General features: G+C 40.8%; 2 protein-coding genes across 3 annotated transcripts in view; both read right to left on the reverse strand.

The window, feature by feature from the left end:
- Positions 1-10,960, reverse strand: part of LOC118378380 (arf-GAP with Rho-GAP domain, ANK repeat and PH domain-containing protein 3-like) — an 81,057-nt gene extending 70,097 nt beyond the window's left edge. The window contains exon 1 of the mRNA XM_052518280.1: positions 10,818-10,960. The gene's annotated coding sequence lies outside the window, so the exon portion shown is untranslated. The remainder of the gene's footprint in view (positions 1-10,817) is intronic.
- A 1,237-nt stretch (positions 10,961-12,197) lies between these two features.
- Positions 12,198-19,268, reverse strand: part of LOC118378381 (START domain-containing protein 10-like) — a 31,723-nt gene continuing 24,652 nt past the window's right edge. The window contains exons 3-6 of one of the 2 annotated variants that reach the window (XM_052517211.1): positions 18,373-18,476; positions 17,692-17,809; positions 14,308-14,360; positions 12,198-13,759 (exon numbers count right to left, since the gene is read on the reverse strand). In XM_052517211.1, coding sequence (XP_052373171.1) covers positions 13,538-13,759; positions 14,308-14,360; positions 17,692-17,809; positions 18,373-18,476 — 497 coding nt within the window. In that variant the 3' untranslated portion in view covers positions 12,198-13,537. The remainder of the gene's footprint in view (positions 13,760-14,307; positions 14,361-17,691; positions 17,810-18,372; positions 18,477-19,268) is intronic. The other variant, XM_052517214.1, reaches the window with a different exon arrangement.

The following is a 19,268-nucleotide window of genomic DNA, read 5'->3' on the forward strand; positions in this document are numbered from 1 at the left end:
CACACTAGACAGCCAATATGGAATCTGTTTATCATCAATATGGAATCTGTTTTTCATCAATATGGCCACTCAGCACACTGAATATCCACTGTGCCGTTTGATGGTCGTGATTCGTGAGACAGAACAATATATCCTCGTGAGTAGAACCCCCAGACATGTATAGCGAACAGAAGTCAATGCTTGGGCACAGCTAACGTCCATTTGGAGAGCATGAGCTGGGGAGTTGAGTCATTCAGTCAGTTTCCTCTTGATTACTAGCAATAGAATCAATTCTTTGTTTAACAGTGTCATCTTAAAAAGAGGTATTGATGTGAGTTTCTGTGCCTCTGCCTCCCCACACATTGTTTTTACCATATCAATTGCAGCCGCCCGGTAATGTCAAAGTCTCTGCAATATTGTGTGGTTTGGTAGCGAAGCGGACCGAGTCATTCACCGTGGGAATGATTCAAGTGCGGCCTTTTCCCATGATCTTAAGGGCGCTCTCTGGTTTAATTTGATCTTTTAGATTTTATTTATTTATTTTTTTTGATTTAAGGGTAACCACATTATAATGACTGAGATACAAACAATATTATAATGCAGTATACAGAGCATTCGGAAAGTATTCAGACCCCTTCGCTTTATCCACATTTTGTTACGTTACAGCCTTTATTATAAAATTGATTAAATATATGCAATTTTTTTCAATCTACACACACAAAACTCCATAATGACAAAGCAAAAACAGGTTTACCTTGTTTACATAATTATTCAGACCCTTTGCTACGAGACTCAAAATTGAGCTCAGGTGCATCCTGTTTCCATTGATCATCCTTGAGATGTTTCTACAACTTGATTGGAGTCCACCTGTGGTAAATTCAACTGATTGGACATGATTTGGAAAGGCACCTGTCTATATAAAAAGGTTCAACAGTAGGTGTTTTTTTCTGACATGCACTAAGCCATGAGGTCGAAGGAATTGTCCGTAGAGCACCGAGACTCTCAGACCATGAGAAACAAGATTCTCTGATCTGATGAAACCAAGATGGAACTCTTTGGCCTGAATGCCAAGTGTCACGTCTGGAGGAAATCTGGCACCATCTCTACGGTGAAGCATGGTGGTGGTAGCATCATGCTGTGGGGATGTTTTTCAGGAGACTAGTCAGGATCGAGGGAAAGATGAACAGAGCAAAGTACAGAGAGATCATCGATGAAAACCTGCTCCAGAGAGCTCAAGACCTCAGACTGGGGTGAAGGTTCACCTTCCAACAGGGCAACGACCCTGAGCACACAGCCAAGACAATGCAGGAATGGCTTCGGGACAAGTCTCTGAATGTCCTTGAGTGGCCCGGACTTGAACCCGATCTAATATCTCTGGAGAGACCTGAAAATAGTTGTGCAGCAACATTCCCCATCCAACCTGTAAGAGCTTGACAGGATCTACAGAGAATAATGGGAGAAACTCCCTAAATACAGTGGTGTAAAGTACCTAAGTAAAAAATACTTTAAAGTACTACTTAAGTAATTTTTTGAAACTTTTACTTTACTACATTCCAAAATAAAATAATATACTTTTTACTCCATACATTTTCCCTGACACCCAAAAGTTACATGTTGAGTGTTTAGCAGGACAGGAACATAGTCCTATTCACACACTTATCAACAGAACACATGGTCATCCCTACTGCCTCTGATCTGGCAGACTCACTAAAAAACAAAATGTATCATTTGTAAATTATGTTTGAGTGCTGGCGTGTACCTCTGGCTATCTGTACATTTTAAAACGCAAGAAAACGGTGCCTTCTGCTTTGCTTACTATAAGGAATTTGAAATGATTTATACTTTTATTTTTGGTATTTAATCTTGGAACTACCCATCCCGGTTCCGGGAGAATTGTCATCAACTGACACTAATTAGCATAACGCAACGGACAAAAAAATATTACTAGAAAATATTCATATTCATGAAATCACAAGTGAAATAGTGAAACACAGCTTAGCCTTTTTTTAAATCACCCTGTCATCTCAGATTTTGAAATTATGCTTTACAACCAAAGCAAGACAAGAATTTGTGTAAGTTTATCGATAGCCTAGCATAGAATTATGTCCAGCTAGCAGCAGGAAGCTTGGTCACGAAAATCAGAAAAGCAATCAAATTAACCGTTTACCTTTGATGATCTTCGGATGTTTTCACTGACGAGACTCGCAGTTAGACAGCAAATGTTCATTTAGTTCCATAAAGATTATTTTTACAGCCGAAATACCTCCATTTGTTCTTCAATATGAGAAAAGAACACCATACCTACTGTGAATCATGGGGGTGGAAACATCATGCTTTGGGGCTGTTTTTCCTCCTTCCATCAGCAAGGGCTGTGAGAAATCCACCGGAAACTGCGGTCACGACAACGCCGAAAAATATTCCAAATTAGATCCATAATATCGACAGAAACATGGCAAACATTTTTTGGAAGGAGGTTTTCACTCAAAATCTCACGATACATGGCCCCATTCATTCTGTCCTTTACACGGATCAGATGTCCTGGTCCCTCTGCAGAAAAACAGCCCCAAAGCATGATGTTTCCACCCACATGATTCACAGTAGGTATGGTGTTCTTTGGATGCAACTCAGCATTCTTTGTCCTCCAAACACGACGAGTTGAGTTTTTACCAAAAAGTTATATTTTGGTTTGATCTGATCTCCCAATCTTCTTCTGGATCATCCAAATGCTCTCTAGCAAACTTCAGACGGGCCTGGACATGTACTGGCTTAAGCAAGGGGACACGTCTGGCACTGCAGGATTTGAGTCCCTGGTGGCGTAGTGTGTTACTGATGGTAGGCTTTGTTACTTTGGTCCCAGCTCTCTGCAGGTCATTCACTAGGTCCCCCCGTGTGGATCTGGGATTTTTGCTCACCGTTCTTGAGATCATTTTGACCCCACGGGGTGAGATCTTGCGTGGAGCCCCAGATCGAGGGAGATTATCAGTGGTCTTGTATGTCTTCCATTTCCTAATAATTGCTCCCACAGTTGATTTCTTCAAACCAAGCTGCTTACCTATTGCAGATGCAGTCTTCCCAGCCTGGTGCAGGTCTACAATTTTGTTTCTGGTGTCCTTTGACAGCTCTTTGGTCTTGGCCATAGTGTAGTTTGGAGTGTGACTGTTTGAGGTTGTGGACAGGTGTCTTTTATACTGATAACAAGTTAAAACAGGTGCCATTAACACAGGTAACGAGTGGAGGACAGAGGAGCCTCTTAAGTTACAGGTCTGTGAGAGCCAGAAATCTTGCTTGTTTGTAGGTGACCAAATACTTATTTTCCACCATAATTTGCAAATAAATTCATTAAAAATCCTACAATGTGATTTTCTGGATTTGTTTTTCTCATTTTGTATCATAGTTGAAGTGTACCTATGATGAAAATTACAGGCCTCTCTCATCTTTTTAATTGGGAGAACTTGCACAATTGGTGGCTGACTAAATACTATTTTGCCCCACTGTATGTCTTGTGACACTAGACACATTAGGGAAGCCATAGAAAAAGGAATCTGGTTGATATCCCTTTCACTGCTCAATAGGGATGCATAGGAACGCAGAGGTTTCTAAATAAGAGTCACTTCCTGATTGGATTTTTCTCAGGCTTTCGCCTGCAATATCAGTTCTGTTATACTCAGACAATATTTTTACAGTTTAGAAACTTTAGAGTGTTTTTGATCCTAATCTGTCAATTATATGCATATTCTATTATCTGGTCCTGAAAAATAGCCTGTTTACTTTGGAAACGTTATTTTTCCAAAAATGAAAATAGTGCCCCCTAGTTTCAAGAGGTTAACTATATTTGACCAATTCCATTTACTTTTGATACTTAAGTATATTTAGAACCAAATACTTTTTTACTTTTACTCATGTAGTATTTGGGTGACTTTACCTTGAGTCATTTTCTGTTAAGGTATCTGTACTTTAACTCAAGTATGACAATTGGGTACTTTTTCCACCACTGCCAAAATACAGGTGTGCCAAGCTTTTAGCGTCATACCCAAGAAGACTCAAGGCTGTAATCGCTGCCGACTGTGCTTCAACAAAGTACCGGGTAAAGGGTCTGAATACTTATGCAAATTTGATATTTCAGTTAATTTTTTTATATACATTTGCAAAAACGTCTAAAAACCTGTTTTCATAATTACGCATTTTCTAGATCAGCAACCCATATACATATTTTCAAACTCGAGGTGTCGTGTCTGCATAAAGAATGGGGTGTCGGCTATCTTTTGAATCTGAATTCGGAGCAGATATTTAAATGCTTGTTGGGAAAAAAACTTTTTAAAGTGAAGAATTTGAGTCAAAGCATAATTCCTTTGCCTTGGAATTGCCCTCCAGAGCCACCATGCAAATATACATGATAAATTAAAGGGGGCACATTCTAATGATTACAGGAAACTTTGCAGTATTTCTTTTTTTTTAATGTATTATGTCTTACATTGTTAGCCCAGAAAATGCTTTTTACAAGCATTTAACTACACTCACTCAACAATAACATCTGCTAACCATGTGTATGGGACCAATAACGTGTGATCATGAGGGAGAGAAGAGGTGGATTTGACAGCATTGTACTGATTGTCATGTGACTGATACAATTTGATTTGACTACAGTTATTATTTGTCACATGCACCGAATACAACAGGAAATGCTTCCTTACAAGCCCTTAACCAACAATGCAGAAAATACCCCCCCCCCCGCCCCGCCCCCCCAAAGAAAAACTAAGAGATAAAACTGACAAATAATGAAGAGAAGCAGTAAAATAACAAGGGTGTACAGTAAGTAATGTAGATTGCTGTATGCGTCAGAAAGGGATACTTTCCTGTCATCTAGGTGTACAGATCTATGTCTCGTACTGCCATCTCTCCTCCTTCGTAGAGCGACAGGGACGACACAGATGAACTCCTGATTTATGACTTTCTGGGAGTTTTGTCAGTGTTTTGTTTTACTGCTCTAAGTGGTTGATCTAACCATGTGTGTTCAGAAGAAGCTCCTTCCACTCTGTGTCTTAATGTTGTTGTTTTTCCCCAAGAAAGAGGGACAGCGTGTGCTGGACTAAAACACTGTCTCAGTCAGATGTCTTCCCAGAGAGAGCGAGAGAGAGACTAAAATGTGACTGAGCTTGTTAGCTAGTTAGTACACAGGCCTGTACTGTCATCCAGGCAGCGGAGGCCATAGCTAGCCTAGCGCTGAACAATGACATATTGTGTCTCACAATAGGGCTTCACTGTTATTTATCTACAGCCTACCCCCAACCAGCCAGCCAGCCAGCATCCTGTATGTAACCCAGAGGCCTGTTTGGATCCTCCCTCCGTCATCCTCCGTTTGGAAAATACATTTAGACTTTACCTCTTGTCCACTTCCGTTAATTGTTTGACTTGATTTACGAGTGGAGAGTTGGAGTTGGGGAGACATTACGTATCTGGAAGGTCATGCTTGAACGGGTTATTTCCAGATTAATTTAGAGCAGCTGTTCCCAAACTAGTGTAACGGATGTGAAACGGCTAGCTTAGTTAGCGGTGCGCGCTAAATAGCGTTTCAATCGGTTACGTCACCTGCTCTGAGACCTTGAAGTAGTAGTTCCCCTTGCTCTGCGAGGGCCGCGGCTTTTGTGGAGCGATGGGTAACGATGCTTCGAGGGTGACTGTTGTCGATGTGTGCAGAGGGTCCCTGGTTCGCGCCCGGGTATGGGCGAGGGGGACGGAAGTAAAGTCATTCTGTTACACTAGGGCTATGATATGAGGATGCAAGAGAATTTCCAAAATGCTGGAAATAAATATATATACAGTACCAGTCAAGGGTTTTTCATTCAAGGGTTTTTCTTAATTTTTTACTATTTTCTATAGAATAATTTCATGGTGATATATCCTGAATAAGTACACAAAACTAGAAATATGCAATTCTTTCTTTATTATTTTCTATAGAATAATTTAATGGTGATATATCCTGAATAAGTACACAAAACTAGAAATATGCAATTCTTTATTTTATTTCACCTTTATTTAACTAGGCAAGTCAGTTAAGAACACATTCTTATTTTCAATAACGGTGGGTTAACTGCCTCGTTCAAGGGCAGAACAACAGATTTTCACCTTGTCAGCTCTGGGAATCTAATCTTGCTACCTTCCAGTTAACTAATCCAACGCAATAACGACCTGCCTCTCTCGTTGCACTCCACAAGGAGACTGCCTGTTACGCGAACGCAGTAAGCCAAGGTCAGTTGCTAGCTAGCATTAAAAATGTTTCTTATAAAAAACAATCAATCATAATCACTAGTGAACTACACATGGTTGATGATATTACTAGATATTACCTAGCGTGTCCTGCGTTGCATATAATCTGAGCATACAAGTATCCAAGTATCTGACTGAGCGGTGGTAGGCAGAAGCAGGCGCGTAAACATTCATTCAAACAGCACTTTCGTGCGTTTTGCCAGCAGCTCTTCGTTGTGCGTCAAGCATTGCGCTGTTTATCACTTCAAGCCTATCAACTCCTGAGAGGAGGCTGGTGTAACCGAAGTGAAAGGGCTAGCTAGTTAGCGAGCGCTAATAGCGTTTCAAACGTCACTCGCTCTAAGCCTTCTAGTAGTTGTTCCCCTTGCTCTGCTTCGATGGTGGCTGTTGTTGTGTTGTTGGTTCGAGCCCAGGAAGGAGCGAGGAGAGGGACGGAAGCTATACTGTTACACTTGCAATACTAAAGTGCCTATAAGAACATCTAATAGTCAAAGGTTAATGAAATACAAATGTTACAGAGGGAAATAGTCCTATAATAACTACAACCTAAAACTTCTAACCTGGGAATATTGAAGTTTCATGTTAAAAGGAACCACCAGGTTTCATATGTTCTTATGTTCTGAGCAAGGGACTGAAACGTTGGAGAAGAACGTTGGAGAAGAAAGTAAAAGTGCAATATGTGCTAACATATTGCACTTTTACTTTCTTCTCCAACACTTTGTTTTTGCATTATTTAAACCAAATTGAACATGTTTCATTATTTACTTGAGGCTAAATAGATTTTATTGATGTATTATATTAAGTTAAAATAAGTGTTCATTCAGTATTGTAATTGTCATTATTACAAATAAATAAATTAAAATATATATTTTAAAAATAATTGAAAATTCGTAATCGGTCGACCTCTATAGTAGAATCACTAACTAATTGGTAGGTCTACTTTTACTTGTTACTTCTGTGAACTTTCATTATCCTCCCTCATAAAGAAGTAAAATTTGAAAATATCTTTAAAATGTTTGTTTTTTTGGTAACGGAATTACAATGCAATGATTCTTAAAAACTTACAGAAGGCAAAGAATTGACCTAAAACTAAAATAGGGGTTGGCAGGGTTCTTTGTTTTTTATTTTACCTTTATTTAACTAGGCTAATCAGTTAAGAACAAATTCTTATTTTCAATGACGGCCTAGTGGGTTAACTGCCTGTTCAGGGGCAGAACGACAGATTTGTACCTTGTCAGCTCAGGGTTTGAACTTGCAACCTTTCGGTTACTAGTCCAACGCTCTAACCACTAGGCTACCCTGCCGCCCCATCTCAACATTATTGGAGTTTTAGGTACAGTACCAGTCAAAAGTTTGGACACACCTACTCTTTCTCTTTATATTTACCATTTTCTACATTGTAAAATAATAGTGAAATCAAAACTATGAAATGACACATATGGATTCATGTAGTAACGGGGAAAAAAGTGTCAAACAATTAAAAAATATATTTCATTTTTTAAATTCTTCAAAGTAGTCCCGTTTTGACTTAATGACAGATTTGCACACTCTTGGCATTCTCTCAAACAGCTTCATGAGGTAGTCACCAGGAATGCATTTCAATTAAGGAAAGCAGAACAGAAAATCAAAGTGAATGTAAATGTTAACTCTGGAGGTTTGAAGTCGTCTTTGTTGATTAGTAAATGTAATTGGAAATAGTTCTGTATTGATCTGTAGCGTGAATTACTTTTACTTTATTCAACTAGGAAGCCAGTTGAGAACAAATTCTTATCAATGACAGCCTACCAAAAGGCAAAAATCCTTGTGAGGTCTGGGATAAAAAAATAAAAGACAAAACCCACATCACGACAAGAGAGACAACACAGCACTACATAAAGAGAGACTACACAGCACTACATAAAGAGAGACTACACAGCACTACATAAAGAGAGACAACACAGCACTACATAAAGAGAGACACCACAGCACTACATAAAGAGAGACAACACAGCACTACATAGAGACAACACAGCACTACATAGAGACACCACAACACTACATAAAGAGAGACAGCACTACATAAAGAGAGACAACACAGCACTACATAAAGAGAGACACCACAACACTACATAAAGAGAGACAGCACTACATAAAGAGAGACAACACAGCACTACATAAAGAGAGACAACACAGCACTACATAAAGAGAGACAACACAGCACTACATAAAGAGAGACAACACAGCACTACACAACACAACACTACATAAGAGACACCACAACACTACATAAAGAGAGACAACACAACACTACATAAAGAGAGACAACACAGCACTACATAAAGAGAGACAACACAGCACTACATAAAGAGAGACAACACAGCACTACATAAAGAGAGACAACACAGCACTACATAAAGAGAGACACCACATCACTACATAAAGAGAGACACCACATCACTACATAAAGAGAGACACCACATCACTACATAAAGAGAGACACCACATCACTACATAAAGAGAGACACCACATCACTACATAAAGAGAGACACCACATCACTACATAAAGAGAGACACCACATCACTACATAAAGAGAGACACCACATCACTACATAAAGAGAGACACCACATCACTACATAAAGAGAGACACCACATCACTACATAAAGAGAGACACCACATCACTACATAAAGAGAGACACCACATCACTACATAAAGAGAGACACCACATCACTACATAAAGAGAGACACCACATCACTACATAAAGAGAGACACCACATCACTACATAAAGAGAGACACCACATCACTACACAAAGAGAGACAACACAGCACTACATAGAGACAACACAGCACTACATAAAGAGACAACACAGCACTACATAAAGAGAGACACCACAGCACTACATAAAGAGAGACACCACAACACTACATAAAGAGAGACAACACAGCACTACATAAAGAGAGACAACACAGCACTACATAAAGAGAGACACCACATCACTACATAAAGAGAGACACCACATCACTACATAAAGAGAGACAACACAGCACTACATAAAGAGAGACAACACAGCACTACATAAAGAGAGACACCACAACACTACATAAAGAGAGACAACACAGCACTACATAAAGAGAGACAACACAGCACTACATAAAGAGAGACAACACAGCACTACATAAAGAGAGACAACACAGCACTACATAAAGAGAGACAACACAACACTACATAAAGAGAGACACCACAACACTACATAAAGAGAGACAACACAGCACTACATAAAGAGAGACAACACAGCACTACATAAAGAGAGACAACACAGCACTACATAAAGAGAGACAACACAGCACTACATAAAGAGAGACACCACAACACTACATAAAGAGAGACAACACTACATAAAGAGAGACAACACAGCACTACATAAAGAGAGACCTAAGACAACATAGCAAGGCAGCAACACATGACAACACAGCATGGTAGCAACACAACATGACAACAACATGGTAGCAACAACATGGTAGCAACACAACATGACAACAACATGGTAGCAGCACAAAACATGGTACAAACATTATTGGGCACAGACAACAGCACAAAGGGCAAGAAGATAGAGACAACAATACATCACGCAAAGCAAAATGACATGTGAAACGCTGTTACAAACCTATGCTACACTACGCCACATATGAAACCTAAAACAGGGTCACAGATAATGATGGCTGTAGTGTCCATCTATTGACAGAGAGAGAGAGGCCTCTGGAGGTCAATGATTCTGATCAGTGTAACGTTGTCCGTCACACTGAACATCTAATGACCAAAGACTGACCCAAGCAGCTCTGAGACACTCATACAGGAGGAATAGAGAGGAACTATCATGTGGGCCTTGCTACAAGTGGCACTGACACTGAACAACATAACATTCAGCCATTCATGACATTTTAATTTAAATTAATAATCTCACTCACCACAATCCCCAAAAAACATAGCCAAAATTGGGAAGTATTTTAAATGAGAAATTCCAGTGAGTATTTTAAAGTTGTTATGGCTCTCCGTCCTCTGCTGGTGCACTGTCTAACAAATAACTTACTGATTCAATCAGGTTTCAGCTGTGAAACTATACAACAGACAGATTCCAAGACCCCAAAACCCACTCAAGATGAAAAGGCTCTGATGTGCCCCTGGCAAATCTACAATGGGGTGGGTCTGCAAACCCATAGCCTACAGCAAAACAGACAGGTGATAGTATAATGGGTGAAATTTTACAATAGGCTCACATGCCAAGCCAATGTGGTGTCATAAGATAGGCTACTCTTAAACATGGTAATAAAAATATATATTTTTTAAATGGTCAAATAAATCATTACACATAATCTATTTAATTATTATGCGGTAGGCCGACACAACTCCACAAGTAACATATGACGACAATATTGATAAATAATACTGATAATTTAAATCATTATTAGTCCTATAGCAAAAAAAAAATAATGTATTGAAAAAGAGCACAATCTCATGCTGCCGCATGTCCGCCCACACACAGTGCGAACTCTGAAACGCTATGAGTCTAATAATATGATAATCGTGCATTACCTTTAGCTGTGTTTCGATGTGCGTGGTTGTTATCCCAATGGAACGTCTACATTCTTGAATCGCTCGGTTTTTGGTTGAGCAGCGGAGAAAGAACTATCCCTGTCGGCAACTTTGTTGCAATGGTCAATTTACTCTGCAAAGTATCAAGGATATCGCACTTAAAGGGGAGGGCGGCGAAGGAGTTTTGCCGACATTTTTCCTGTTCAACAAACTCATTATCCCACAACTTTAAAGACATAATGGTAATTCATAAACAGAAATTAAATATTTTGACTCCATTACTTTGCTTTTGCAAGAAAAAATACATATATATATATATTTTTTTCCACTTTCATAATAGTCATAATGCTAATGAACTGACAGCTTGCCATCAGGTAATTTAATTATACTGTGTTGGGGTCCCATGCTCTTATTTTAAAAACATTCCCTCTTGCCTGCAAAATAACAAAAAAGAATACACAGTATGTGCAATAGTAGCCTGCAGTTTAGGGTTAGTTTAGGTTAGCTGCATGGTGGGAAAAGTAATGTGATGTGGGCTTCAATTGGCCTGCTGATACAATAGACCAAGTGATGTGGCCTTCAATAGGCCTGCTGATACAATAGACAACCTGATGAGAGATCAGAATTTTGAATATCTACAAAAAATGTGGATGTTAAGGTGTAACTAAAATGTGGTCCTGGATATTTCCTGAGCCCCATCAACCTTCCTGACACTCACACACTCACACACACTCAAAATGGAAGACGTTTTATGCTAGACAAAGCAACGAATTGTGAGTTCTAAAAGCAACGAGAAGCTTTTCTGCCGTGTGAGAAATCTAGACACTAGTGGCGTTTCCTTTCCCTCAAAACAAAAACTGACTGATGCGGACAGGAAGCGTGACAGGAAGTAGCCTTGGGGAAACAGGAAGTGCCTGAGACAATACAGATTCTGAGGATTGGGCCCCCAGCTACATTTTTAAGTCTGAAAAAGGATACAGTCACAGATAAACGTTCCTTATCGACGGAGAAAAACAAACATTGCGGTCAAAATGGGAACTTGTACTTAGAATTTAAGAATGAAGAACATCAGCCGCGAAGGTGTTAGAATCAGGAGACAACTTCTCTTGATGTAACATCAGTCAGTATGAACATGATGCAGCGCCATGTTGCACCGCACCATGAAATAGTGATGCCAAAAAAAGGTGAACAGAGTTCAATGTACACACTTGCTAATATACACAAACGTGTGTGTAATTCAATGCAAAGCTTTCAACACACACACACACACACACACACACACACACACACACACACACACACACACACACACACACACTCCATTCTGGAAACACGGCAGAAAATCCTACAAAAAGGCCGTTTGAATTAAATGAAAACACGTTTCCTAATGATAACTTTATTCATTCATAAAGACATAATGTTTCATATTCAGTCAGAACAGGCAACACCAAAGTATAAGTAATGTAATGACCGTTTAACAGCTAAACATGCTTCATGACCATCTAAGGTTATAAAAAACTATAACAGATTATGACTGATTCCAAACAGGTTATGCTGCCATCTCTCCTCCCCTGTGACTGTCATTATAGGAGCCTCAGTGGGCCATTCACTGTACAAAAGAACACATGTCTTGGTGCATTATGCTAATTCACTTCCTAACAAGCTTGACATTCCATTGTTCTAACAGCTCATGGCTTCCGGAACACTGGGGGATGAGGAAATGTTATGACATATTACTGCCACTGGGAGGCACTAGAGAACTGGACATATACTTAAGTAGACTGCCTGTATTGGTAAAGGCTACTTACTGTGTTTTTTGTTTTGTTTTTATTTAACCAGGCAAGTCAGTTAAAAACAAATAATGATTTACAATGGCAACCTACCCCGGGCGATGTTGGGCGCGGCCGTTGGGTCTCTCAATCACAGCTGAATGTGATGAAGCTTGGATTTGTGCAGTGAAGACTCTTGCACTGAGATGCAGTGCCTTGGACCGCTGCACCACCCCAAGAGCCAAATTAAAGCTTAGTCAAATCAAATGTGAATAAGTGTGAAATGTGAAATGTGAAATATTGTCTTCAAATGAGTTTTTTTTGTGAAAGAGACACAAAGTTTTACTCAAAGGTTTAGTCTATTATTACTGTCAATGAGATATTATACTATTTAATTGAGCGATAGCACCGTAAATACGTCGTCCATTTTTTTAAAGAATATGTCAGATCTTTTCTCCTAATTTGTCATGCTATATGAAAATACCCTGTTAAACCCCTCAGATTGAATAAGTTATTGATCAATTACCAGCTAAACGCAACAAGACAAATTTGGAAATCAAAATTATAGTCAATCATACATGTACATTATAGGTACTGTACACACTCTCTCACACACACACACACACACACACACACACACACACACACACACACACACACACACACACACACACACAAACTCAACAGTGTGTGTCCCAAATGGCACCCTATTTCCTATACTGTATAGTGCACTACTTTTGACCAGAGCCCTATAGGTAGTAGTGCACTACTTTTGACCAGAGCCCTATAGGTAGTAGTGCACTACTTTTGACCAGAGCCCTATAGGTAGTAGTGCACTACTTTTGACCAGGGCCTAATGGGCCCTGCACAAAAGTAATACACTATATAGGGAATAGGGTGCCATTTTAAACACAGCCACACAATTACATACAAACAGTTTCTTCACTCAGACTAGGTCTCTTCGTCATCACTGTGACGTTGTGCCTGTTTCTCCTCCGTCAGGCGGCTCTCATCAATGTTCTCCAGTGAGTCGGCTCTCTGAGGCACAAGGTCAGACACGTTAATACACGGTAAGGTGTTCTGCTCGGGATAAATCCAGGGCTTCAGGTGAGGGTTGTGCTTCCTCTTCCACTCTGGATACTTCTGACAGGCCTTGTAGATCTTCTTCATGGCCTAGGGGGAAGGAGCACAAATATTCAGATTCTAAATGAATGGGTTAATTAAGAGCCTCTTAGATAAGTCATGTAGACATGTTTTGAAAGGTTTTATAAGTAAGCAATAAACTGTAAATGATGTGTTTATAAATAGTTGTTAAATGTCTAATAATGAGTTATAACTCCACGGTATGACTTTTTAATGGTGTCCATGATTAGTGATTTTGGAATCAAAACGTCTTGGGGAAATGCATGCATTTCCTGAAACCAATAGATGGAGGAAGAGGTATACAATCATTTCTTTCCCTAACCAGAGATGGATAATATAGGCTACCTCTGTGATTTGTTAGGAACAGTCTCTCTCGTTCTCGCTTTTCAAGATACTACATTTATAAGACAGATTTTATTTGATTTTATTAGGATCTCTTTTCGTCGTCATTTGAACTAATTTTCCTTAAACATTTAAATAATACGATCACATTTTCACATATAACACACGGTTACAAACAGCCATAATACACTGACAGATGGACCAGATTGATTATCATATTCATATGACAATATTACCTTCGGTGCTACGAACTGAGACGCTCTATTCACCACCCACTTGGGAAGGGAACCTGCAGTCCAAACCAAAAACATGAAGGCACAACACAAATACAATACTCCTCAAGTATAACTAGTAGGCAGGCCTACGATAGCAAATACAATACTCCTCAAGTATAACTAGTAGGCAGGCCTACGATAGCAAATACAATACTGCTCAGGTATTTCTAGTAGGCAGGCCTACGATAGCAAATACAATACTGCTCAGGTATTTCTAGTAGGCAGGCCTACGATAGCAAATACAATACTGCTCAGGTATTTCTAGTAGGCAGGCCTACGATAGCAAATACAATACTGCTCAGGTATTTCTAGTAGGCAGGCCTACGATAGCAAATACAATACTGCTCAGGTATTTCTAGTAGGCAGGCCTACGATAGCAAATACAATACTGCTCAGGTATTTCTAGTAGGCAGGCCTACGATAGCAAATACAATACTGCTCAGGTATTTCTAGTAGGCAGGCCTACGATAGCAAATACAATACTGCTCAGGTATTTCTAGTAGGCAGGCCTACGATAGCAAATACAATACTGCTCAGGTATTTCTAGTAGGCAGGCCTACGATAGCAAATACAATACTGCTCAAGTATTTCTAGTAGGCAGGCCTACGATAGCAAATACAATACTAGCAAAAACGTGTTTTTCACTCCTTAAAAAACACACTGCTTCCTGTTGATATAGTTCCTGCGGGACCCCTGGTTTATGGTAAGGACAGTAGATATAGTTCCTGCGGGACCCCTGGTTTACAGTAAGGACAGTAGATATAGTTCCAATAAGACCTCTGGTTTACAGTAAGGACAGTAGACAGTAGATATAGTTCCTGCGGGACCCTTGGTTTACAGTAAGGACAGTAGATATAGTTCCAATAAGACCTCTGGTTTACAGTAAGGACAATTGACAGTAGATATAGTTCCTATAGGACCCCTGGTTTACAGTAAGGACAGTAGACAGTAGATATAGTTCCTATAGGACCCCTGGTTTACAGTAAGGACAGTAGATTTAGTTTCTACAGGACCCATGGTTTACAGTAAGGACAGTAGACAGTAGATATAGCTCTTATAGGGCCCCTGGTTTACAGTAAGGACAGTAGACAGTAGATATAGTTCCTACAAGACCCATGGTTTACAGTAAGGACATTAGACAGTATATATAGTTCCTATAAGACCCCTGGTTTACAGTAAGGTCAGTAGACAGTAGATATAGTTCCTATAGGACCCCTGGTTTACAGTAAGGACATTAGACAGTAGATATAGTTCCTATAAGACCCCTGGTTTACAGTAAGGACAGTAGACAGTAGATATATTTCCTACAGGACCTATGGTTTACAGTAAGGACAGTAGACAGTAGATATATTTCCTACAGGACCCCTGGTTTACAGTAAGGACAGTGGACAGTAGATATCGTTCCTACAGGACCCCTGGTTTACAGTAAGGACAGTAGATATAGTTCCTATAGGACCCATAGTTTACAGTAAGGACAGTAGACAGTATATATAGTTCCTACAGGACCCCTGGTTTACAGTAAGGACAGTAGATATAGTTCCTACAAGACCCCTGGTTTACAGTAAGGACAGTAGACATCGTTCCTACAGGACCCCTGGTTTACAGTAAGGACAGTAGACAGTAGATATCGTTCCTACAGGACCCCTGGTTTACAGTAAGGACAGTAGATACCGTTCCTACAAGACCCCTGGTTTACAGTAAGGACAATACCCCTGGTTTACAGTAGACAGTAGATATCGTTCCTACAGGACCCCTGGTTTACAGTAAGGACAGTAGACAGTAGATATCGTTCCTACAATACCCCTGGTTTACAGTAAGGACAGTAGACAGTAGATATCGTTCCTACAGGACCCCTGGTTTACAGTAAGGACAGTAGACAGTAGATATCGTTCCTACAGGACCCCTGGTTTACAGTAAGGACAGTAGACAGTAGATATCGTTCCTACAGGACCCCTGGTTTACAGTAAGGACAGTAGACAGTAGATATCGTTCCTACAGGACCCCTGGTTTACAGTAAGGACAGTAGATATCGTTCCTACAGGACCCCTGGTTTACAGTAAGGACAGTAGGCAGTACAGAAGTGTGACGATACTGTTCCAGCTGTTCATAGCTTCTGGGGATTCCATGCCATGAATATGAGCTTTAACAGCAACGCACACACACAGACACAGACACAGACACAGACACAGATACACACACACACACACACACACACACACACACACACACACACACACACACACACACACACACACACACACACACACACACACACACACACACACACACACACACACACACACACACACCAATGGAATAGAAGGCATTTATTATCAACGGGTAGCTTGGAGCAGCACAGAAAACAGATGAAATCAGCAGATTCAGAAAACATGTCTTCAGTAGCAGTGGTGTTACACTGGTGCAGGGAGCATCAAAGGCTTCCTGATGCTTCACACTCAAGGACACACACACACACACACACACACACACACACACACACACACACACACACACACACACACACACACACACACACACACACACACACACACACACACACACACACCCTCACACACCCTGAGTCTCTTCACACTCAAGGACACACACACACACTGAGTCTCTTCACACTCAAGGACACACACACACACACTGAGTCTCTTCACACTCAAGCACACACACACACACACACACACACCGAGTCTCTTCACACTCAAGGACACACACACACACACACTGAGTCTCTTCACACTCAAGGACACACACACACACACACACACACTGAGTCTCTTCACACTCAAGGACACACACACACACACTGAGTCTCTTCACACTCAAGGACACACACACACACACACACACACACACACACACACACACACACACACACACACACACACACACACACACACACACACACACACACACACACACACACACACACTGAGTCTCTTCACACTCAAGGACACACACACACACCGAGTCTCTTCACACTCAAGGACACACACACACACCGAGTCGCTTCACACTCAAGGACACACACACACACACACACACACTGAGTCTCTTCACACTCAAGGACACACACACACCGAGTCTCTTCACACTCATACACAGAGGTGTTTCAACAGCGCTCTCTCAGTGTGGAGTGAAGCTAGGGGTCTTTCAGCTCACAGGAATGGTGTTACGTACACAAACAGACAGAGCAGGCTTCTCATAGCACCCTATGACAGCGATGCACTGTATCCAGGACTGGTGTTGACCAGCGTAGAGCTGTACCGTCATCACCAAAAACATGTTATGTAAATCATTTAGATGTACAGTCCTGTAAATAACCAGAAGGTTTACCTTTGGGATCGACCTGCGTCAGGTAATAGAGAGTGGAGGAGTTTTCTCCACTGGACTGAATCAGGTATCCTGTCAGTAGAGACACTGCTCTCACGCAGTCCTTTCTGGGTGGATATTGCTGGAATAAGACCAATCAAATGACCAATCAAATGAAAGTATTATTCATACATGGATTACCATAACAAATGAAACCAGTCAGCTGTTCACATTATGTTTAGACTTCTTCTGTTTAACAAACGGAGACATGTGGAGATGTTTGACCCGACTTCTACAGTAGACTGGGCCTCTGGCAGAGCTTTCTTACTGAGTCTGCCAAACAGCACTAATGGAATCTATCTATTGTACAAAATTCACTAGACGACATGTACAACTTTAGATAAATCAAATTATCTTTGTAATCCTACTCGTATGAAAAAGAGATCCAGCCACTCGTTCATTGTGACGTTTTTGTTTATTTAACTAGGCAAGTCAGTTAAGAACACATTCTTAGTTACGATGAAGGCCTACCCCTATTGGACTCCCAATCACGGCCGGATGTGATGCAGCCTGGATTCAAACCAGGGTCTGTAGTGACGCCTCTTGCACTGAGATGCAGTACCTTAGACCACTGTGCCACTCGGGAGCCCCACGGTTGATAATATTCAGAGCAAACCAACACCGTGTGTAGATAACGGTACATACCGGGTGTTTGACAGAGTAGTTGATGATCAGGTAGTCGTTGCCCAGAGGAAGCCACGATCTCATAGTGATAAAGTCCCTGTTCTTCAGGGGGCTCGGGCACTTCCCTACAAAACACAATGACAACATGACTTCAGTGGAAGATGTCCCATTGAGTCCAAATGTCCACGTACTGTAGTATTCTATTGTCTAAGTCTGTAAAGTTCTCAATGATTCTGAAACTGCCTCACAACCCAGTCTATTCAGTCTATTTCTATGCCTGATTAGATCGCTGTATGTTTCATCTGCAACATGTGGTTACAGTAGGCCTAGTCATAAAAACACCCTTTACTTTGAGAAATATGGTTTAGTCTACTACATCTGTTGCATATTGACTGACTGGTGTTCACGTACCGCAGTTTAGAATCCTCGTCTGACACTAACTCCCCCTCCTCATCTTCCTCCTCCTACTCCCCCTCCTCCTCTTCTTTCCTCTCTTCCTCCTCCTCTTCTTCCCCCTCCTCCTCTTCCCCTGTTCCTCCTACTCCCCCTCTTCCTCCTCCTCCTCCCCGTCTTCCCCCCCCCCCTTCTCCTCCTATTCCCCCTCCTCATCTTCATCCTCCTTCTCCCCCTCTTCTTCTTCTTCCTCCTCCTAATATCCTATTTCTGACACTAACTCACAGCAGTAATATCCTACATCTGACACTAACTCACAGGAGTAATATCCTACGTCTGACACTAACTCACAGGAGTAATATCCTATTTCTGACACTAACTCACAGGAGTAACACTAACTCACAGGAGTAACACTAACTCACAGGAGTAATATCCTATTTCTGACACTAACTCACAGGAGTAATATCCTACGTCTGACACTAACTCACAGGAGTAATATCCTACGTCTGACACTAACTCACAGG

Source organism: Oncorhynchus keta, chromosome 4 (genome assembly GCF_023373465.1).
Source record: "Oncorhynchus keta strain PuntledgeMale-10-30-2019 chromosome 4, Oket_V2, whole genome shotgun sequence".
Classification (NCBI taxonomy): Eukaryota; Metazoa; Chordata; class Actinopteri; order Salmoniformes; family Salmonidae; genus Oncorhynchus; species Oncorhynchus keta.